General features: G+C 45.1%; 1 protein-coding gene across 1 annotated transcript in view; it reads right to left on the reverse strand.

Annotated features, from left to right (window-relative positions):
* Positions 1-13,616: 13,616 nt before the first annotated feature.
* Positions 13,617-23,228, reverse strand: part of TARS1 (threonyl-tRNA synthetase 1) — a 39,014-nt gene continuing 29,402 nt past the window's right edge. The window contains exons 17-19 of the mRNA XM_032214112.1: positions 20,392-20,464; positions 18,448-18,562; positions 13,617-14,089 (exon numbers count right to left, since the gene is read on the reverse strand). Coding sequence (XP_032070003.1) covers positions 13,941-14,089; positions 18,448-18,562; positions 20,392-20,464 — 337 coding nt within the window. The 3' untranslated portion in view covers positions 13,617-13,940. The remainder of the gene's footprint in view (positions 14,090-18,447; positions 18,563-20,391; positions 20,465-23,228) is intronic.

A 23,228-nucleotide genomic window follows, 5' to 3' on the forward strand; every position in this document is an offset into this window, starting at 1 on the left:
ATATGCGGCTCTGGAGCCACTTGTGGCTCTTTCATCTCTCTGCTGCGGCTCCCTGTCGCTAAAATGTGTCACAACCGCCAATGTGCGACATCCATCAGCACACAATTTATTAAGCTTTTTGACCCTCAATAGGCCAACCATGGATAAATCCAAGAAAAGAAAAGTTTCAGAAGAAAACAGAACCTTTAATTCAAATACATATGCTGGTTTTGGGAGCACTCAGGAAATAGTCAGGCACGGGAAGGGTTTTGTGGCTTCCAGTGTTTTCTTTTCTGTGGGAAACGGGTCCAAAATGTTTAAGGTTGCCAACCCCTGGTCTAGTTCAGAGGCTTATTAATGTACAAGTTAGCATTGTCATCCACTGACTTAAATATCCCCTTTTCAAAAATGGCCATTTTTGAAGCTACGGTTGTAGAACCTGAGGCTCTTCAGATATTTTTTTTCAAAATTCAGCCAGCATGGCTTACACCAGGGGTGTCAAACTCGATTTCATTGATGGCCACATCAGGGTTGTGGTGGACCTGGGGGGGCGTGGCCAGAGTGGGCATGGCCAGCTCAACATCACTTGTGTTGGGGGTGAGTGACACTGCTTTTGACACTGCCAGTGAAAAGGGTTCCTGACTTTCGTTTTCAGCTGCAACGGCCTCTGCCAGCGAAAACAGAGCTTGGGAAGGCTGTCCGTTTCACTGGCAGAGGCACTGCGGACTGGTCCTTCGCTATTTCCCAGAGCAGCAGCGCGGGCCAGATCTAAGCACCCCACGGGCCAGATCCGGCCCCCTTGAGTTTGGGACCCCTGGCTTATACTAAAAAAAATTGATGGGAGGTTTTTCCAGACAACACTTTCCCTTCCTAGGATTGCAATTTTCTTCTGAAATTCTACCTGTGAAGAATTGTAAAAGTTGCCGTGTTTGTGTATAGCAGATTTATACCTCTGACTGAATTAATCAATTTTGTTTTTCAATATGGGTGCTATTATACCATGGTGCTAAAACCTATATGGCATCTAAAACATTCTTTTTACGGCTGGGTTCAAAGAAGATACTAAGCCAACGCCAAGTAAATAATATCCATTGCAATGGATGGATTCAACCATCACCATTTATAATCCTGGAGTTTTGAGCTTAGCATGTCAACCTAGCTAATTGTGGAATAGTGGGGGGAAAATGGTTAAATAAATCATAGCTTAAGGTAGTTGGTGAAACCAGTGTTGCAAATATGTGTACATTTATTGTATAAATGAGCGGATGATGTAATCTTGAAATTATGTTTTATCAGGATGTTGCTGTGCAATGCTGGCTATATTGCTTTTTCAGAAATATTACTTGATATATTTTGCTAAAAAGGCTTTAATTTGTACACTACAGAAAGCCATGCAGCCTCTTATAATGCTTCACAAATCTGCTTCTTTGATGCTGCCAAGGGTTTAATTGGATTTCTACATGAAAGGCTGGATGGTGAATGGCATTGGTTCGATGCACATGAACAAATGCTTTAAAGGTCAACAGGTAAAGTCTTTCTCTTCACCGAAAATGAGCGGCATCTAGCCAGCCAAAGATGAGAGCAACAGGCTCATCTTCATCAGAGACACTTGGTGGCCAAAGCTATCAAACATAGAGGCCTAAAGATGCCCTTGAAAATGGTCATAATCAATTTCATAGCATTACAGAGTTGGAAGGAATCATCTTCCAATTCAAATTTCTGTAATATTGAAACTAACTGTCCGGTCTTTTCTTAAAATAGCCAGATAGATTGTTCCACCATTGTACATTTTCATTATACAGGTAGTCCTTGACTTAACAGCAGTTTGTTTAGTGACCGTTCAAATTTACAACGGCGTTGAAAAATATAGCTTATGATGGTTTTTCACAGTTATGACCATTGAAGCATCCCCATGGTCACGTAATCAAAATTCAGATGCTTGGCAAAAGGTTCATATTGATGATGTTTGCTATGTCCTGGCTGTCATGGGATCACCTTTTGCAATCTTCTGACAAGCAAAGTCAATGGACAAGCCAGATTCACTTAACAACTGGGTTACTAAGTTAACATCTGCAGTGATTCACTTAATAACTGTGGCAAGAAAGGCGGTAAAATAGGGATAAACTTACTTAACAAATCTCACTTAACAACAGAGATTTTGGGCTCAATTGTCATCATAAGTCAAAGACTGCATGTATTTAAATTAAATCTAGGGAGTTGCAGGTTAATACTTTTTGTTCTTTGTCATAGTTTCTGTAGGCGTAGAAAAAAAATATGATCATCTTTCCTATAGCTGAACCTGAACACATCTATTATGGCTCCCCTTATTTATTTATTTTCAAAATAGGGCATCCAAAGTTCCTTTGTTGTTGTTTTAGTTGCAAAGTTGTGGCCGACCCATCATGACCCCATGGACAACGTTCAACGTTCCTCCAGGCCTTCCTGTCCTCTACCTTTGAGAGCCGAGGTGGCGCAGTGGTTGGAGTGCTGTACTGCAGCTATTTCAGCTGACTGTTATCTGCAATTCGGCTGTTCAAATCTCACCGGCTCAGGGTTGACTCAGCCTTCCATCCTTCCGAGGTGGGTAAAATGAGGACCCAGACTGTGGGGCCGATATGCTGACTCTGTAAACCGCTTAGAGAGGGCTGAAAGCCCTACGAAGCGGTATATAAGTCTAACTGCTATTGCTATTGCTACCATCCCCTGGAGTCCATTTAAGCTCACGCCTGCTGCTTCAGTGACTCCATCTAGCCACCTCATTCTCTGTTGTCCCGCTCTTCTTTTGCCCTCAATCATTCCCAGCATTAGGCTCTTCTCCTGTGAGTCCTTCCTTCTCATTAGGGGGCCAAAGTATTTGAGTTTCATCTTCAGGATCTGGCCTTCTAAAGAGCAGTCAAGGTTGATCTCCTCTAGGACTGACCTGTTTGATCGCCTTGCAGTCCAAGGGACTCGCAGGAGTCTTCTGCAGCATCATAGTCCAAAGGCCTCAATTCTTTGGCACTGAGCCTTTCTTATGGTCCAATCTTCACAGCCATACATTGCAACTGGGAAAACCATTGCCTTGACTTGACGCATTTTTGTTGGCAGGGTGATGCCTCTTCTTTTTAGTATGCTGTCTAGATTTGCTTTAGCTCCTTTAGCCCTGTATTTTTCAAACTTGGCAACCTTAAGATGTGTAGACTTCAATTCCCAGAATTCCCCAACTAGCCATGTTGGCTGAGAAATTCTGGGGATTGAAATCCACACATCTTAAAATTGCCAATGTTAAGAACCATTGTTTTTAGCCTGTCCTTAGAGGCCATGTTCTTAAGTCCCATTGCAATCCTCCGAACTTTCCCTACCTGTCAATAGCCTTTTGGAAAAGGAGCGTTCAGAATCAACACAGAATTCCAGGTCAGTAGAGGGGACTAATGATGTCCCACATTTTTGATACAAAGCTTCTTCCAATTCTGCCAAGAAATGTGTTTGCCCTTCTACCAGTCTCTTACTACTGAGTCATGTTCAGCTTGTGGTCAAGCATTCAAAACAATTCATCTGCCACTATGAAAGAAAACACCAAGTAAGATTTGTTGGATTGGGCTGGTATCTGATTTCCCACATTCTTCATTGAGATACTTGTATAAGATCCTCAACCATCAACAGCCTAATCAAGGAACCACCAAGACCACTCCCACCAACACTGATAGGGTAAACGATTGGTATATAATAATGAGAGTAAACCTTATTCCCATCTAGCACTGATGGTTTTGCCTAGTTGGATAATGAAATGTCTGCAAGAAAACAACCGAGCTCAGAGAGCACCAAGGACCCCACAATCCAACCCCCTACAAATGTTCTGTTCTATCACAACCCACAAGAGGGTCACAGGAAAACATGTATGTATAAAAGCTAAAAGGCTAATAGACCTAACACTGAAAATACTAGTCACAAAAAACACACAACTCAGAAATACACCAAAACCTAAGTGGACAAACATAAATTAAGTAACTCAACAGACCATGGCAGGAATCAATACGTCCTCTTTCCTTTTTTGAGCTCTTCCTGCTCCCCCTCAATTTTGGGGGAGAGAGGTATGGCCACTAGGAGGGGGAAAAACCAATTTGATGATGCATAATAAATCCCTCGGACTGCAAGGCGATCAAACCGGTCAGTACTACAGGATTGCTTGCTTGATTGCTCTAGAAGGCCAGATCCTGTAGAGGAAACTCAAATACTTTGGTCCCCTAATGAGAAGGAAGGACTCACTGGAGAAGAGCCTAATGCTGGGAACGATGGAGGGCAAATGAAGAACAGGACGACAGAGAATGAGGTGGCTGGATGGAGTCACTGAAGAAGTAGGCGTGAGCTTAAATGGACTCCAGAGGATGGTAGAGAACAGGAAGGCCTGGAGGAATGTTGTCCATGGGGTTGTGATGGGTTGGACACGACTTCGCAACTAACAACAATAGATCAACCATGGTTTTTTACTTCACAAGAGTTATATTGCTTCAACCATAACTGGATGGTGCTATCAAGATACTCCAGTTATCAGTTTCCAGAGAATTCCCCCCCCCCCCGAAGGTCCACTTTTTCGCCTTATTTGCAGGCATTGCCCTGCCATCTGTTGGCCAGAAAGAACAGCGAAACCTGGAAGACAATCCAAGTAGATTCATACTAATGATTGATTTCAAGGTGTAATTAAATAAGCAGCATTTATTCATAGGCTGTGTTTTCAGTCCTGCTAAAAATATGTCAGAATCCAAAAGTCTCCCATGATAATGTAGTGGAAATGACCTTTTAGAAATATATTGATTTTCTTGAATCGGGAAAGAATGTCAAGTGATCTGGCTTTACCTCATTTTCTACCAATAAAACTGCAAAAATATTCCCTTTGGAGATCTTTCTTTCCAGAAGAAAACAAAAGACTTTCGATTATAAGAGAACCATTATAACCGGCTTCTTAGAATCTCAGTGCTGCTTCTGCCCAGGTAAATTGCATTAAAAGAAATGCAATTGAAAAATGGCTAAGACTTCTACCAGAAAATCCCATATATTCTTAGGATTTTGTTGAAAAGCAATGACAGTTCAATTTGCAGCCGAAAGTATAGAAAATGGGTTCACAAAATCAATTGTGTTTACTGCTTTTGGGGATGGGGGGACTTAAATATATAATAAGGAAACAGAGTTTTTTTTGTATATAGATAACCCTGTTGTAGCTACTCAAGCAAAGCTTTAATATATGTAATTGTCATTTGCTACTTAGAATGCGGTTTCCCCAGCTCATAAAATAGAATGGCATTTTTCTCCTGCTTAATTTATGAAGTGCTTACATTTGCAAAGGTTTACATAGGTGGCAGATACAGTGTATTATAAGTATTTTATATGGTCATGCTGGAACATTAATTATTTCCTATCTATGTCCAAGGGAAATAAAACAAAACTGCATTCAGTTTTGGTCGCCACGATGTAGAAAAGATGTGGAGACTCTAGAAAGAGTACAGAGAAGAGCAACAAAGGTGATTAGGGGACTGGAGACTAAAACATATGAAGAACGGTTGCAGGAACTGGGTATGTCTAGATTAATAGAAAGAAGGATTAGGGGAGACATGATAGCAGTGTTCCAATATCTCAGGGGTTGCCACAAAGAAGAGGGAGCCAAACGATTCTCCAAGGCACCTGAGGGTAGAACAAGAAGCAATGGGTGGAAACTAATCAAGGAGAGAAGCAACTTAGAACTGAGGAGAAATTTCCTTCCAGTTAGAACAATTAATCAGTGGAATAGCTTGCCTCCAGAAGTTGTGAATGCCCCAACACTGGAAGTCTTTAAGAAGATGTTGGATAGCCAACATCTGAAATACCATCTGAAATGGTATAGGGCTTCCTGCCTAGGCAGGGGGTTGGACTAGAAGACCTCCAAGGTCCCTTCTAATTCTTGTATTGTATTGTAAATGTGGTCTCTATTTTTTACCTGTTATCTAGCCAGGGTTAAGACCCCTTCCCTCTTTTTCTATCTTCCAGCCTTTTTCTTCGAAACTTTAAAGATACACGCAAGTCAGGGATCATTCTTATAATTTTCATCCTAATACAGACTATTTTTCCCTTTCTTGAACACAGAAATAGCAATAGCACTTAGACTTATATACCACTTCACAGACCTTTACAGCTCTCTCTAAGCGGTTTTATAGTCAGCCTATTGCCCCCAACAATCTGGGTCCTCATTTTACCCACCTCAGAAGGACGGAAGGCTGAGCCAACCTCGAGAAACTATTTTGTACGTATTTGTAAGAAGATTCAGTGAAATTTCTTGTCTTCTGACGGCATGGAGAAGAAAGCTGAATGGAGAGTTATGAGTCACTATGAAATCACCAAATGATACATCATGCCTGAATAAGCAGTGGTATCTGGGGGTGGTGATTTTGGCTCCCTTAATTAAACATTTGTTCCAGATTTCAGCATTTACATTGGACTAGGGTGGTCACAAACCACTGGCAACTGGACTACATAATGTGCATAAGATCTGGGAATAAAACACACGTGCGTGCATGCAAACTAGCTGGATTCCATACGGAAAGAAAAAAAATCTCGTATCAAGAGTTATTAAAAAATGTTTCCTAGAGGGTGAGCACCGTCCATCATAATCTGAAAATTGATAATGGGGAAATGATCATCCTCCATTCTTTTTAATGACCCCATCATATCTTGTGGGGTGGAGTCTGGGCAACTGAATGGAGCTTAGTGTTTATTGGCCAGATGCCCTTCCTGTTGCCAATGCGGAGCTTTGTTCCGCAGATATATTCTCATTGTGGCCAGAGAAAGAAATATCTGCCTCTCCCTAGGATTAAACTCACAGCCTTCTGATTGTGAGGTGACAGCACCATCTGTAAAACCCTGCACCACTCTAATGGAGAAATGATGTTATTTAAATTAGGTGAATTTGTTTTAGCAGAACCAGGGTTGCTTATGAGTGCTGGATGTTCAGAGACAACCCTTGAATGTTTTGTTTTAAAAGAATTTCTGGGGGGAAATATTTGTTTATTGTAGGACAGGGCCCCACTATGACTGCTGAGCCACGTTGGCATTCCAGTGTGCAAGTGTTGGGTGAGCTTGCTGTATGAGCACGTGAAATTGCATTTGTGACAGCAGTGTGTGCATCAGTGGTGGGTTTCAAAATTTTTTAGAACCTCTTCTGTAGGTGTGGCCTGCTTTGTGGGAGTGGCTTGCCAGCTATGAGACCGGGTGGGCATGGCCAACTTGTAAAATGTAGTGAAACTCACTTAACAACACTCTTGCTTAGCAACCAAAATGTTGGCTCAGCAACTCTGGCATTTGAAGCACGCAAGTTTTAAAGCTGTCAAGTTAAAGACCCTTGCACCCCTAACCCTTTAGAAAAAAAAAACCCAGGGGTGTTCAAACTTGACAGCTTTAAGACTTGTGGACTTCAACTCCCAGAATTCCTCCTCTTGCTCTTCATCTTGATGATGTGCAGACAGGCGGGGGGGAGGGAGGTGGAACCGGTCTAAACCCATGGTAGATTTGTGAAACCTCTTCTATAGAAGAGGTTAGAACTGGCAGGAGCCCACCCCTGGTGTGCATGCACACCAAACCATCCCCCACCCCCAGCCATCACCTCTTTCAATCTGCCGAGCTAGAAAGGTTGGAGGTTGCTGTTGTAATAAAAAATGGGACATCACATTTTCCTAGATCAGTGGCCCCCAATTGTTTGGGCACCAGTTCTGTGGACCGGTTGCTCTGTGGTCTGTGTTAAATATTAGTTAAATATTCTTGCTGCCAGTAACACCCTCTAGCTCTCTGATTGGCTGAGAGCTCTAGAGGGTGTTGCCGGCTTAACGTTACTGTTGATTGGCCGAGGGACTGACGTCAGTAGTTGCTGTCTCGTCCCCGGCCAGTGATTGGTTTAAAAAGAGTATAAATACCTTGGCGCGAGTTTTCGTTCCTTGAATCGCCGTCAACCTGAATAAATAGTTTTGTTAGTTGAAACCTGGCTGCGCGTCGTCCCTCCGTCAAAACTTAAAACTGGCGACGAGGATGGGATTCGTCGATTCCACGCAAGCCTAGGTTAGAGTACAGAGAGGTTATTTCAGCTAGCTGCTGTAAGTCGCTATCCGCGCCGGCACCGAACGCTGAGGGAAAATTTTCCTGTCACGACCTCCGTCAATCCGCTCCTCACACGTCAGCCTACTGAAATCTTATTTAAAATGAATTCATTGCCGCCTTTCGCTCCTTTCGGCTCCGCCGGCGAATCCTGGGAAGGATTCATGGAGCGTTTTGAAACTTATTTAATCGCTACCAAAAACCAAACAGATGAGGAGAAGTGCAGCTTCTTCTTATCATGCTGCGAACCCTCAATGTTTGCCTCAGCCAGAGCTATGGCTGCTCCCAGACCCGCATACAAATTAGGCTGGGACAACTTGATGGCGAAATTGAAGGGGCACTATGCCCCAACGCCGTCCAAAATTGCCCGCAGTTTCGCGTTCAGGAGACGAGTACAGAAGCCGGGGGAGACGATCAGTCAATTTTTGGAAGCCCTGCGAACTGTGGCGGCCCAGTGCGATTTTTCGAACCTCGAAGAAAATTTAGTCGAGCAGTTCGTGTGCGGAGTGCGGGATGTGCATTTAAGAAGCCGCATGTTCCGCCATCACGACATTACACTTCTCCAGGCAGTAGAGATCGCCAGAGCAGCTGAGCTCTCTGAGCAATCAACAGCAGATTTGGAGCGGCTGCAGCTGTCATCTCAAACGACAGGGCAAGCCTCCTTCACTCCAATGGCCTCACAAGTACATGAAATTGACTATGATGATTTTTCACCTACTGAGGACCTGGAGCCCGACAACGTCGGCCAAGTCCGTGCCCAACCGCGGCGGAAGCAACCTGCACCATCAACAGCCACACCGCAAAACTCCAAGGTGTCTTGCCTTAGTTGCGGAGGCCGCCACGACCGCCAAACTTGTCAATTTAAAAACGCAATCTGCCGCCGCTGTCAGAGGCAGGGGCACCTCGCCCAAGTCTGCCGAGCCTCTTTGCCAGCTCCTGCCTTCTTCCGGGCTAACGAGAAACCCAAGCCGCAGCAGCGCCGCCAGCAGCCACCGAGACCAACTCGCAGAGGAGACGACTGCCACAACGTGTCCGAGCCGCAGGAAGCGGAAAGTTCCATCAATCAGGCCTCCTCGGGAAATCGCAAAATCACAGCCAATGTCCACCTGGCAGGTCAGCCTTGCCAAATGGAGGTGGACTCTGGTTCCTCCCGATCCTTATTGTCATGGGACATGTTCTCACACCTTTGCCCGACCGTCTCCCAAACTAAGTTAGCCCCATCCCGGGTACTCTTAAGGGACTACCAGGGAAAGTTGATTCCTGTTCTGGGATCCTTTCCTATTCATGTTAAGTATGGCAAATTTGAGGGGGAGCTGCCAATTATAATTGTAAGGAATAACTTGCCGGCCCTTCTTGGCCTTGACTGGTTTCCGGCACTGGGACTGTCCATCGGGGGGGTGCACCGGGTAAATGCTTCTACAATTGAGGACGTCCTACAGGAGTTCTCTGATGTGTTTGATGGACAGCTAGGGTGTTACAAAGGAACCCCCATCTCCCTTAGTTTGGATCCTCAGATTGCTCCTATTAGGCTGAAAGCCCGCAGGGTGCCTTTTGCCTTAAGGGCCAAGGTTGACGCCGAACTTGACAAATTATTGGCGCAGGGGGTCATCGAGCCAGTTGATCATGCTCCATGGGAGACACCCATAGTCCTCCCGATCAAACCGGATGGCTCGGTGAGAATCTGCGCCGACTACAAGTCGACGATCAACTTGGCCCTTCAGGCAAACCCCTATCCAGTCCCTGTTGTGCAACACCTGCTCCATTCCTTGGGGCAGGGTTGCATATTTGCCAAACTGGATATGGCGCAAGCCTATCAACAGCTCCCGGTGGATGACGATGCGGCAGCTGCCCAGACCATCGTCACCCATCGTGGGGCTTTCCGTTGTCGCCGCCTACAATTCGGCGTGTCCGTGGCCCCGGGGATCTTCCAGAGTCTCATGGAGCGCTTGCTCCACGGACTTCCGGGGGTAGTTCCATATTTCGATGATGTTCTGATCGCTGCAACGAGCCGCTCAGAACTCATCGAAATATTAAGGAAGGTCCTCTGTCGTTTCAGGGGCGCGGGATTAAAATTGAAAAGCAGCAAATGCTCATTTGCTGTCCCTAGGGTAGAATTCTTGGGCTTCTTAATAGATGCCCAAGGCATTCACCCTACACCATCAAAAATTGCCGCCATTAAGAACGCCCCTGCTCCCACCTCCAGGGCGGAGCTACAGGCGTTCTTAGGGCTGCTCAATTTTTACGCCCCCTTCATTCCTCACAAGGCGTCACTAGCCGAGCCGCTGCATCGGTTGCTCGACCGATCCGCGGCCTGGCGCTGGGGGAGCCGCGAAGCGCATGCGTTCGCGGCTGTCAAAGAGACGCTGACGTCATCGGCAGTTCTCATTCAATATCATGATGGGATGCCTCTGACGTTGGCGTGTGACGCCTCCCCATTTGGTGTAGGGGCGGTTCTGAGCCATATCCTCCCTAATGGCTCAGAAGCCCCTGTGGCCTTTTATTCCCGGACACTCTCCTCGGCGGAGCGCAACTACAGTCAGATCGACAAGGAGGCTCTGGCTGCAGTGTCCGGGATTAAGAGGTTCCACGATTACCTCTACGGTCGGCACTTTACCCTTGTCACCGACCATAAGCCACTCCTTGGGCTTTTGGCGGGGGACAAGCCGACTCCCTCCATTCTATCCCCCCGCATGACTCGCTGGACGGAGTTCCTCGCAGCGTATTCTTATACGTTGCTTTACCGTCCGGGCAAACAGCTAGGGCATGCAGATGCCCTCAGCCGTTGCCCACTACCGGAGACGGACACCGCCCCCGTCCCCTCTCTCTCCGTCCTCTCCATTGCCGCCTCCGGTTTCCCACTCTCTGCCGCGGACGTAGCGGCCCACACGAAGGCCGATCCGGTCCTGTCCCAGGTCTCTTCCTGGGTGTTACGAGGATGGCCAGCAGACAAAGTGGCAGAGGGCTTCCAGCCCTTTAAAAATCGCCAGGCCGAGATCTCCCTCCACGGGGGGTGTCTCATCTGGGGGGATCGGGTGCTGATCCCCACCGCGCTCCGGCCACTAGTTCTGGATCTGCTCCACAAAGACCACCCGGGCATAGCACGAATGAAGGCATTGGCCCGTAGCTATGTCTGGTGGCCCTTGCTGGACACAGAGATAGCGGCCCATGTAGGCCGCTGCACGACCTGTCAATTATCCAGGCCCAACCCCCCAGCCGGGCCTGCTCGTGAGTGGGAGGCTCCGAGAGGCCCATGGTCGCGCCTCCACATCGATTTCGCTGGTCCCTTCCACGGCCAGAATTTCCTGGTTGTGGTGGATGCCTACTCTCGGTGGGTGGAACTAGTCCTCATGGGCTCTACCACAGCCGAGAGTACGGTCAGGGCCCTACGGAGACTGTTCGCGACCCATGGGTTGCCGGACGTGGTGGTCTCGGACAATGGGCCCCAGTTCACATCCACCATTTTCCAGGAGTTCTTGGCCGAGCAAGGGATCCGGCATGCGCCCATAGCCCCGTACCACCCGGCCAGCAATGGCCGGGCAGAACGGGCGGTCCGCTCAGCAAAGGAGGCGCTGAGCCGCATGGACCGGGGCGACTGGCAGGCAAGGGTGGCGGCTTACCTGCTAAGCCAACATTCCACCCCCTGTCCAACGACCAACAAAAGCCCCGCGGAGCTCTTGATGGGCCGGCGTCTGCGGACTCCCCTGGATAGGCTTCACCCGCTCTATTCAGGGGATCAGCCGAGCAATCTGGGGGTTCTCCCTCCCCGGTCCTTTAAGCTAGGGGATCCAGTGTGGGCTCGGTCCTTTGCGGGGGAACCAAAATGGGTGCCTGGCTCTATCGTTGCCCTGACCGGCCCATGTTCTTTTAGGGTCCAATTGGCCGATGGATCCCAATGGAGACGCCACCTGGATCAATTGAGGAGGCGTCTCCCGTCGCAGGCCGGTGGCCGCGAACCCCTGAGTGACAACACCGCAGCACCGGGGTTGCAATGTGAAGCCTTCGCCACTCCAGGCCTCAACCTGCCACAATCACAAAGTCCTCAATCCGAGAGACCGCAACTAAGGGCCTTCGCCACACCAGGCCCCCTCCTGTATCAACCACAACATTCTCAAACAGGAAGACCGCAAACAAGGGCCTTCGCCACACCAGGCCCTGCTTACCCAAGCGTCAACCACAGAGACGCCGGCCTGACAACTCAATCCGAGGACGTTACCCAGAGGGTCCCTCCTACGACCAGTGACGCGCCCCCACGGCTATACCTACCGTTACAGTTGAGCCCGCCTTCTGGGCCTTCCCGAAAGGGCGTGCCTCGGAGCTGCACTCCCTTCGGGGAGGAGCTACCACGAGGAGGTCCTCCTCCGCCGACGACTTCCCCTGAACTGAGAAGATCTGGGCGGGTCCGGCGCCGCCCAACGTACCTTAAGGACTACGCATGCTCCGTTACGGGCATGCGCAGAACTGGGGGAAAGGGGTGTTAAATATTAGTTAAATATTCTTGCTGCCAGTAACACCCTCTAGCTCTCTGATTGGCTGAGAGCTCTAGAGGGTGTTGCCGGCTTAACGTTACTGTTGATTGGCCGAGGGACTGACGTCAGTAGTTGCTGTCTCGTCCCCGGCCAGTGATTGGTTTAAAAAGAGTATAAATACCTTGGCGCGAGTTTTCGTTCCTTGAATCGCCGTCAACCTGAATAAATAGTTTTGTTAGTTGAAACCTGGCTGCGCGTCGTCCCTCCGTCAAAACTTAAAAGTCTGAAGTGTGTGGGGTTTCACATGCTTCCCGCATCCCACAGATTGGATTTAGCTTGTTTCCACGGCCCAGTTTCTGGCATGTGTGGCCCTTTGCTGATCCAGAGTCCTAGATCAGAATTTTGAACTTGTTGACATCTCACTTGGATTCAACAAGACTGTCTTTCTCCTGAGCTTTCATTGTTCAGATTTAAGGTAGGGCTTTGTACCCAAAGGGAAAAAATTGAGGTCCCTCACCAGTTAGTCAGTAGCAGGAAAGCTAAAGATGTTTAGAATAGCATCTGAAGCACCTTATCAGCTTTCTGTCGTCCCTTGAAAAATAAGAAATATACTGCTTTCAATTTTCCCCAAATGGCGTTATAACTATTATCTTTCCCAGCTCATGTCATGATCTTTCCTAAACTGAACACCTATAAATAGGGCTGCGTCTCACACTCTGTATTGCAGAACATCAGATAGATGCAGGAGAAAGAGTTAATGACTGCTGTGTAAGAGGAGACATCATTTATTCAACTATAAGCAGGATGCGATCCTATTTTAAATCTCAGAAATGTATGTCATCTAACCATTTACAACGGAACTGACCTGACGCAGGAAAATATTGGGACAGTTTGATGTTCTACATTAGACGATATTGTAAATCAGTGTTTGTCAAACTCGGGGACTTTAAAATGTGTGGATTTCAACTCCCGGAATTTCCCAGCCTCCTTAAAGCTGCCAAGTTTGGCAAACTGTTGTAAATGAAACAAAAGAAGAATGAACAGGAATTGCAAACCAACAAAGAATACACGGGCACAATCTCTTTGTCAAAAATCAGAAGGCATTTTTAGCCAAATTTATTCTGTGAAGAAAAACACTGAAGAGATTTGATCTGAATCCCCGATTAGCCTTTTCTCTGGATCTTAGATACATCATTTCAGAAGCTTTTATCCAGTTCTAATCAAAATAATCACCCTCATCATACAAAGACTTTCAATTTCATTCCTATTTGAATTTTGAACCTATAAATGTGTTTTTGACTTATTTCAAAGACAGGATAGTGCAAAACTTTTATCCCTCAAAACGAACATAGGAGAGAACGAGAAAGCTAGCTCTAATTGGAGGTAAAGAAGGAAAAGATTTGGTTAAAATTCTTCTTCAGCATTTTTGCTGTGGCTGTGCTTCAGCTGCAGCAGCCTTTCTACTGTTTCGGGCACAGTACGTTCACCATGAATCTTGTTGTCTCTCGTACGGATATTCACAGTCCCACAGGCCTTCTCTTTCTCACCAACAACTAAAAGGCAGATAGAGAGGAAGAAAGTGAAGAAAAAAAAGTTAACATCAGAAAAGGAGATGTAAGGCATTACTATAAAATACTGAAAAGTGATGGTGCCTTCATTATTATGGGCAGAAAATGATCATTGTCATGACTATCATAATGGTATGGAAAAATTATAGGGTTTCCATCTATACCAGGGGTGTCAAGCTGGATTTCATTGACGGCCGTGTCAGGGTTGTGTTTTACCTCAGGGGTGTGTGTGTTTGTATGGCCATGATGGCGTGGCCAGCTTGACATCAGTCATGTTGAAGGGACCTGTGGTGGCCTGAGGGCTCGTCTAGTGAAAATAGGTTCCCGAGCTCAGTTTTCGGCCACAACGGCCTCTTGAAGCCCTCGGACAGTGAAAACAAAGCTCAGGGGGGAATGGGGAGCCACACGCATCCCCTTTTCACTGTCAGATGGTTTCAGGAGGCCATCGTGGCCTAAAATGGCGCATGGGAGGGGTGCTCATGGCCTCCTGAGCTCTTTTTTCGTTGACAGAGGCGCTGTGGGCCTGTCCTTCACTGTTTCCAGGGCAGCCCCGCTGGCAGACCCTACATCATTTCTGAAGGGGTGTGTGTGTGAGTGGGTTTATGTAATAATTGTGTTTGATGTTGTCATTTTGGCATGAAAACAGCATGACATTTTTGTTAGTTCTTTCTTTTTTTAAAAAAATATTCTTAAAAAATATTGCTCAGGAGGAGGCTGCAGACAGAAGCATGCAAGGCACACACGGCCTGCTCCGTAAGCTCTAATACTTCCCTTGCATGAGATACAGAATCCCAGAATGTATGGAAAAGATGAGAAATAAGTCTCTGTTCTTAAGGGTCTTTTATGTTTTTATGGGGAAAGTTGAGATTATGGGATAGATATAGATATTGCTGGCCCGTATAGTCATAATTAAAAGTGTTATGAATTAAAAAAAATATTTTTTTATTTGACATTTTCCAAACGTTAAAATCGCAATTACACTTTTACAGCTTTCTGTTATCGGTATTTCTTTTTTCTGATTTCGGGTTTTCCATTTTCCATTCTATTATTTTATACATATTCTTCTTTGTTTACTTTCCCATTTTTACAATATACATCTATATACAATATTTCCATCTCTACTGCTTTCTAAATATGTGCCATCTCTTTTCATTGTGTTTGTTATGTGTTCCTTAGGCATTAATTTTTACATCTCTTTTCAAGCCTTTAGTTCTTTCATTAGAATAGTGTTTCTCAACCGTGGCAACTTTAAGACAGGTGAACTCCAACTCAACAAATAAGTTAACTTTTACGGAGTTTATTATACATATTCATTTTTAATGATTTTTAACTGTATATTTTATTTTATTTTAGCTTTAAAATTATTGTTTGCAGTTCACCCTGCTTATGTTGGTCTACGACAATAATAAAGACTTGATTGATGCAACTTGACAGGTGGATTCTAGGAGCTGAAGTCCACCTGCCTTAAAATCGCCAGTCGAGAAACATTGGAATGGGGGGAAGAGCAGAGTTCTCAGCATTTTCTGTCAATCTGAGAAGCCAGCAGAGAAGGTACATTGCTACAATTGAAGACCTAGTGCAATTTAATAGCTATACAGGCCTGGAAGCTCAGATTCGTTCCAAAAAGTGGCATTCATTAAAAGGAGAACTCGTGCATTTTAATAACGGTGCTTTTGAGGAGGAGGAGGATCCATGTCGCGATGTCACAACATGCGGTCTCGATACTCCGAGACCGCATTGATACTTTTGCCACTGGACAGTCCATTGAGACCTAAACCGTCCCATAGAGACGGTGATCAGGAAGACAAAGCCTTGCTGGTCTCAGTGACAAAGTCCCTGATCGACCCAAGGGAAGTGCTTCAAGCCAGCGGTAAACAGGCAGCCCCCAGACTCTCCGGAAGGAAGTGAAAAGAGAAAGTGAGTCCATCTGGTGAGGTATTTTTTCTATTTTGCGAAAGACTGCCCAAAGAAATTTTTCTTTAAAGCCAAATTAGATCTTTAAGCAAAAGAATTGAGTGGCGAAATAAACCCTAATTGGATTGCTGTGGAAAGCTTTTTTTCTTTGTAACTATTCTTTGTGGATTGAAGTGCTCGCAATGTTTCTCATTTCTCCTCTTAAAGTGAATGGATTGATTTTTTTTCTTCTGCTTTTTGTTGCTTTATTTTTTGACTTCTGGATTAAAACCTTCCTTCTTATTTTAACAATTCTTCCTATTACTTGTTATTAAATTTCACTAAAAGAAATCTAAAGAACTTTGTTTCCTATAAGCCAGAGATAAATATTAGAAAGTGAAAAGTAGCACACTGCCACTCGGAGGTCAGAGGCTGGGTTTTTTAAAACCCCAGTATCTCTTCTCTTTCCTTCTTTGACTTCACTGACTTTGTAGCTGAAGGATTTGCAACTTGTTTACAGAAACTAATAAAGAGCCAAGGACATGGATTGTTTTCACAGGTGTCTTTGAGAACTATTTTGGCAGGGGAAAGGGGGAGGGGAAACAGAACCCTTCTCCTTTGAAGAGCATAAAAGAACTTGTGTTCAAGTCAATCTAAAATAAAAAATAAAAGAGGCCTGGAAGGCTAGAGTGGCAGTGGCTATTAGTTTTTTTTCCTTCTTCTGTTTTGGAAACATGGATCAATATTCAGATGAGGAAACCTTAAAATTCCAAAATATCTTGGCTGGAATTCAAAATCTATTGGAAAGATATGGGAGAATTGAGAAGAAGTAGGAAAGACTAGTCTTCCTCACAGCAAAAGATGATGGGGTTGGAGCTCCAAAAATTAAAGGGGAGAATGAAGATACAGAAGATAAAGATAAGACAATAGATGAATTTATTAATGGAGCAAATGTAGGTGAAAGTGGAAAGAAGGGAATATGGAAAAGGGAATTCGACGAATTGGAGCTCTACCAATTCCAGGACACAGAAGAAAAAAAATAGCAATGCTGATGGACTTAAGAAGATAAATTTTTTCAGAAGCAAGATTGACAACCAAAGACAAGCTAATTTTAGTAGCAGCTGGTGGGCAACGAGATTACCTGAGAGATCCTTCAAGCAACAAAGTGCGGAGAGAAGTCTATAAAAATCTTATAAAGGGGATTAAAAAAAGACTGACACCACAATTGGCAAGAGAGATAAGATCATATAAAATTGACTTGGGGGAAAAGACCTATAAATTTTATTAACAAATTTTTATTTAGATCTTGTTATAAAGGTGTAAGGTTTTTTTGGGGAGTGGGGAGGGTCTGATGAGAGGAGATGGAACATAAATAGTGAATGATTTTTAGCCATTTATAATAACAACAAGGAAATGTCAATGGACATTGTTTAATAATATATGCATGCTATGGTATTGGCAAAAGTAACTTAGATATAAATTCTAAACAGTGAGTTGGGGGGGGAGTGGGGGAAAGGTTTAGAAACTTTATTAATTGACTTTTACTTAGAAGATGTCATAAAGGTGTAATGTTATTGGAGGATATTTTTTTTGAAATAGCTAATGAATGCCATTATGTGGTTGTGTCTTTAAGTATGACTGATTTGAGGTAAAAGCACGTTCAAATAATTGTAGTCAAATGAGAATAGTGGTACATTGATAGTAAGATATACAAAGATTTTTGATTTAAAGTGTATAATCTAATATGAACTATAAGTAATGACTGTGGAAGAAATGCATGAAAGTTATCTGTAACCAATCGACATGCTTTCTACAAGATGTAATGAAGGATGATTCTTTTTTTTGTGTTTTTGTTCAAATAAAATAAAAGAACTTTAAAAAAAATAACTGCGCTTTCCTTGCATGTCTGAATGCTGCTGGCAAAAAAAAGCAACTTCATATATTAACAAGCAGGCAAACTGCTAATTAGCTTCTGAATGCCGTAACCCGTCAAAACCGCGGTCTACAAAAGCGCGCTTGATGAAAGCGCGCATATGATGTCATCACAGCGCGACGAAAAAAATAAAAAATTGAAATAAAAATAAAAATAAAGCAAGCCGATTCACATAAAGGTAAGGGTTAGGGTTAGGGTTAGGTTTAGGTTAAGGGTTAGGGTTAGAGCGTTAGGGTTACATTTAGCGTTAGGTTAAGGGTTAGCGTTAGGTTTAGGGTTAGGTTAAGGGTTAGGTTTAGGGTTAGGTTTGGGGAGGTTAGGGTAAGGTTTTCGCTTTATTTTTATATTTATCGATCACAGCGCGATGTTTTCGTCGCGCTGTGATGACGTCACGTACGCGCTTTCGTCGAGCGCAATTTTGTCGTCCGCGGTTTTGTGGTGGAACCCTGAATGCTACTTTAAAGTGGATATTGCTCAAATGGAGCTAGGCACACATACTGCACGGAGACACTTTTACCTAAAATAAAATTGTACTGGGCAAGCTGAGCGTTTCTGATCTTCTTATTCAGAGTGCAGCCAGGGTCCACGTCAACATCCACCATTAAGCCAGCCTCATGGAACTGTTGCTTCACCTTTGGGAGAACCAAATCAGCAATGTTTTAGTGCATAAAACAGACATCTGGAGGGAAAGGTATTTTGGGGCTTTGCAATTCTCCAAATCAAAATCATGTTGCTCCACCAACATGACATTGGAATAGTCAGAGTCTGTAATCACATTAACATATAGAAGTTAAGCCCTGCAGTATTTACATAGGAAGTATTCGGAGAACATGTTTTTCAAAGGTATTCAATAGAGGCAGACATGAAAACAAATTGTGACTGATCTAGATACATTACTCAAGAACATAGCAAGAAAGTCACTGGAATCATTATATACATGCACAAACACGCATATGACTGTACAGTCATAAACAAAACAGTTCACCCACCCACCCACCCCCAATGCCATCACTCTGCGAAACAACTAATTCTCAAAGCACTGTCTTATGCCCTAGGACGGTGGTGGCAAACCTATGGCAGGTGTGCCCAAAGTGGAACGCAGAGCCATCTCTCTGGGCACGCGAGCCATGGCCCGTTGCTCTTCCAGGTTCTGGCGCACCAGCCAGCTAGTCTTCACACGTGCCTCACACCCGGGCAGCTGCTCTTCCGGTTTCTGGCACGCATGCGCACCAGTGGTGGGTTTCAATTTATTTTACTACCAGTTTGCTCTTGTGCACTTGTGTGCGACTCTTCTGCACAGAATTGTCTGGGTGGGTGGGTGGAGCCTCTTGCCACTGCCGGTTCGCCCGATGTGGGGTGAACCAGCAGAAACCCACCTCTGATGCATGCATGAAGACCGCATGGGGGCTTCTGGTTTCCTTACGCACGTTTGCCAACACTGCCCTAGGGTATCAAACCATGTCGTAGGGCTGTATTACTATAATCCTTCTTGTCTTTCCTATTATCTATTCCTTATGACTATCCCTTGTTGTTTCTATTTTATGATTTATGTAGATTGTTTTTATTTAGTATCTTATGACTATCACTGAGTGTTGTATCTTCTGATTTATGATGATCATATTATGATCATGATTTATCATTTGTTGCTTTATGTATACTGAGAGATTATGCACCAGAGACAATAAAGACAAATTATGACAGATAATAATTCCATTATTATGCACCAAGGACAAATTCCTTGTGTGTCCAATCATACTTGGCCAATAAAGAACTCTATTCTATTCTATTCTATTCTATTCTATTCTATTCTATTCTATTCTATTCTATTCCATCCAAAACCACAAGCAGAACAGCCTTTAATCACACTTAAATAGATAAATCTCCCCAGATATTCCTCTCTATTGGATAGCTAGCAACCCACTTCTCAGTTTCTCTTTGACAGATGTTCACTTTCAAAATAGATTTGTAAATAAGGAGTTGAAATATTGGTCAAACTGTGAGCTACATACAAAGAGTTCCTTTGCAATTTGAGTGCTTTGCACCTGTTCTTGTGTAGGTTTTGTTTACCTGGCTGTTCCGACAGGCCTGGGGCTAAAGAGTTTTTGCCCCCCTTCTCGAATGGTATGGTTGTTGTGTGTTTTTTAAATTTTTGTATTGTTATGTCTCGTCTTTTTTTATTCCCTTGTCTGTACCCCCTTCCCTGATTGAATTGTGAGCCGCCCTGAGTCCCCTTCGGGGAAAAGGGCGGCATACAAATGTAATCAATCAATCAATCAATCAACATGGCCTATAAGGACTTCTGGATTTTAGTCTCTGACAACATAGAATCCATCTATGTTGCTCTCAAAAAGCAATGCTTCTTTTGCCAAGGAATTTGCCATTCTCTTTTTGGATATGTTCACATCTGTAGGCGTTCCTAAGTTGATTTTGCATCTAGGACAAAATAAAAGTTAAAACTTACCTTTTGTGCATATTCATCACACGTTGGTCCAACTGGTATTACCATCACTTGTTGAGGAGATAACCAGAGTGGCCTTGGACAAAGGAGAAGCAACAGAAGTCAGTGCTATATGCTTAGAGACAACAGCAATTCCTGCTAACTTTGGGAGGATCTAGCAACAATGACCTTCTGCACTGCTATTAATTGTAAGTATTTCTTAGGAAGTGTACACAGAATGGGCTTCAAAACTGTGCATTTCTTACAGTATCAGAAAAAAAAAAAGGATTATTCTTCATAGTTCAGAATAGGTCAGATCCTGATTCCATATCGTAGTTCTACCAACTAATTGAGATTGAACAAACTTTCTAGTTCAAAATGTAACATGGCTTCTTATATGGCTTTAATAAGATGTTGTAAGCTACTTTTTTTCAGCACTGTTGTAACTTTGAATGGGTGGAAACGGTAAAGATGCCTCCTGCAGCACCCTGCTGGCCATGCGTGCCCCCCCCCCTCCGGGGCCCCATTTTAACCAGAAAAGTGGGGCAGGAGGCCGTCCAGGCCGAAAATGGGGTGCAGGAAGCACATGAGGCCCAATAAGCCCCATTTTCGCCGGCAGGAGGCCGTCCAGGCCAAAAACGGGGTACGGGCCAGTCCTTTCCAGGCCCACCCCCGTGAGTCAGATCTAAGCACCTCACGGGCCTTGAGCTTGACACCCCTGATTTATTGCAATGTCTAAACTCAGTCCCCTTATTTAGGGTTGATGTGGGGAAAATAGTAAGCAGGGATATTATATACACCACCTTGAACTGTATGGAGTATGATATGATAGTAATTATAACTTGACAGTTACGATTTCATATTTTTATGTACAGGTAGTCCTAGACGTATGAGTACAATGGAGCCCAAAATTTGTTGATAAGCAAGACAGTTGTACCCCATTTTATACCTTTTTTGCCACGGTTGTTAAGTGAATCACTGCAGTTGTTAAGTACATTATGCAGTCGTTAAGTGAATCTGGGTTTCCCCTATTGATTTTGCTTGTCGGAAGCCAGTTGCAAAGGTTACACATGATTATCACATGACCTCAGGACAATGCAACTGTCATAAATTTGCGCATGCGCGAGAATGGGAATGGCCGCCGAGCTCTAACGCTCCGGCTACTGAAAAGAAACAGCGGAAAATTCCAGGCGACGAGGACCCCGAATATGACAACGGAGGGGTCCTCGCAAACGATCAGCTGTCAGGCTTCCAGGGAAGGTAACTTTTTGAGGAGGGGGCTGCCTGCGGGTGGTCCCGGGACGGCGTTACCTCCCTCGGTGACTTTTCTCTCGATCAGCTGGGCGGCGGCGGTGGCGGCGTTGCGCGAGCGGCGGCGGCTTCGGCCCCGCTGCCTTAGGAGGCTGCCCCGCTATCCTGGGAGGCTGGATCCGTGCTTTGAAGTGCCTGCTTGGTTCGGAGGATTATTTTTCTACCCTCACCGCAATTCTGGTGCCTGGCATTACGGCCCTGTTGACTGCTCCCTCTTGAACAGCTGGGTGGCGGTGGTGGCGGCGTTGCATGAGCGGCGGTGGCTTTGGCCCCGCTGTCCCAAGAAGCTGCCCCGCTACCCTGGGGAGCTTGTTCCGTGCCCTGATCAGAGGGTAAGGAGCTGCATGGAAGTGCCTGTTTGGTCCGGAGGACTTGGTTTCTACCCCCACCACAATTTTACTGTCTGGTATTGCGGCCCTGTTGACTGCTTTCTTTCCCCTTGGTACGACATCTCCTTTGGGTTCTGCTGCTGCTTTCACTGGGCTTTGCAAGGTTTTATTCACCATCTACCTTCCTGGACTGTGATCCCAGGACTGCAACAACAAACTTTTTATTGTGTTGGGTACCATCTGCTGCTGTTGCTGCCTCAGGAGTGCCACGTCAGGCAAAACGGTCTACCAGACCATCTTGTATTGGACACCATTACTCCGGAAAGGCAGCATATGTGGACCTCTGACTCCCTCCAGTGGCCGTTACTGGCGCTTCCTCTAGTTCTTGGCTGGTTTCATCATTTTTACCATCTCTACCGCCTTCTTAATTACCACCTACTCACTCCACCTACAATTACATCTATAATTACATCTGCCAGGCCTCTGCACGTACGAACTAACTGCATCCATCTGGTCAATATTATCTTTTATCGCCCAAGGGAAACCATCTTAACTGCCCAGACTTTGCCTTTACTGACACTATCGATAAATCGGACTTTAACAGCTTTAACGATTTCTTCTAATCGCCTGGACTTTTTGGGACCTTCCCAAATACATAAGAAGGGACGAAGGCTACTCCCCCTTCTATATATACTCTTTTATAAGATCTACGCACGCTGCGCACACTCTTAAATGGTATGGCGAGTGCATGTGATTGTATGTGTGAATTGGATGATCCCACTTTTATTACCCTATGACTCTTGTATTTTATGTGTTTTAATTATCACGTGGGGACTGCTTGAGTGTATAAATGAGTGTGCTTGATTCGGAGGACCTGCCGGGAATTGCGGGGGCTATGGGGGTGGCTGAGGGGGCTAAAGACACGGGAGAGGGTCGGGGTATTGCGGTCGTGACAGGGAGGGGCAGATACGGCGGGGACTCTAGGGCAGGCCATTACCGGGGAAGGAGGGTTCGCTACATCACAGAGATCCCTCCTTCCGGCCCTAGGAGTCCCACTCCAAGACCAGATGGTGTAAGTAATCAGGACCCTGGTCTCAGGCTGTTGTCGCTAAATGCCAGGTCTGTTGTATATAAAGCACCTCTCGTCCGGGACTTAATTTTAGACGAGAGGGCAGACCTGGCATGTATTACTGAGACCTGGCTGGGCCCAGAGGGAGGAGT

The sequence above is a fragment of the Thamnophis elegans genome, chromosome 3 (genome assembly GCF_009769535.1).
Source record: "Thamnophis elegans isolate rThaEle1 chromosome 3, rThaEle1.pri, whole genome shotgun sequence".
Taxonomy (NCBI): domain Eukaryota; kingdom Metazoa; phylum Chordata; class Lepidosauria; order Squamata; family Colubridae; genus Thamnophis; species Thamnophis elegans.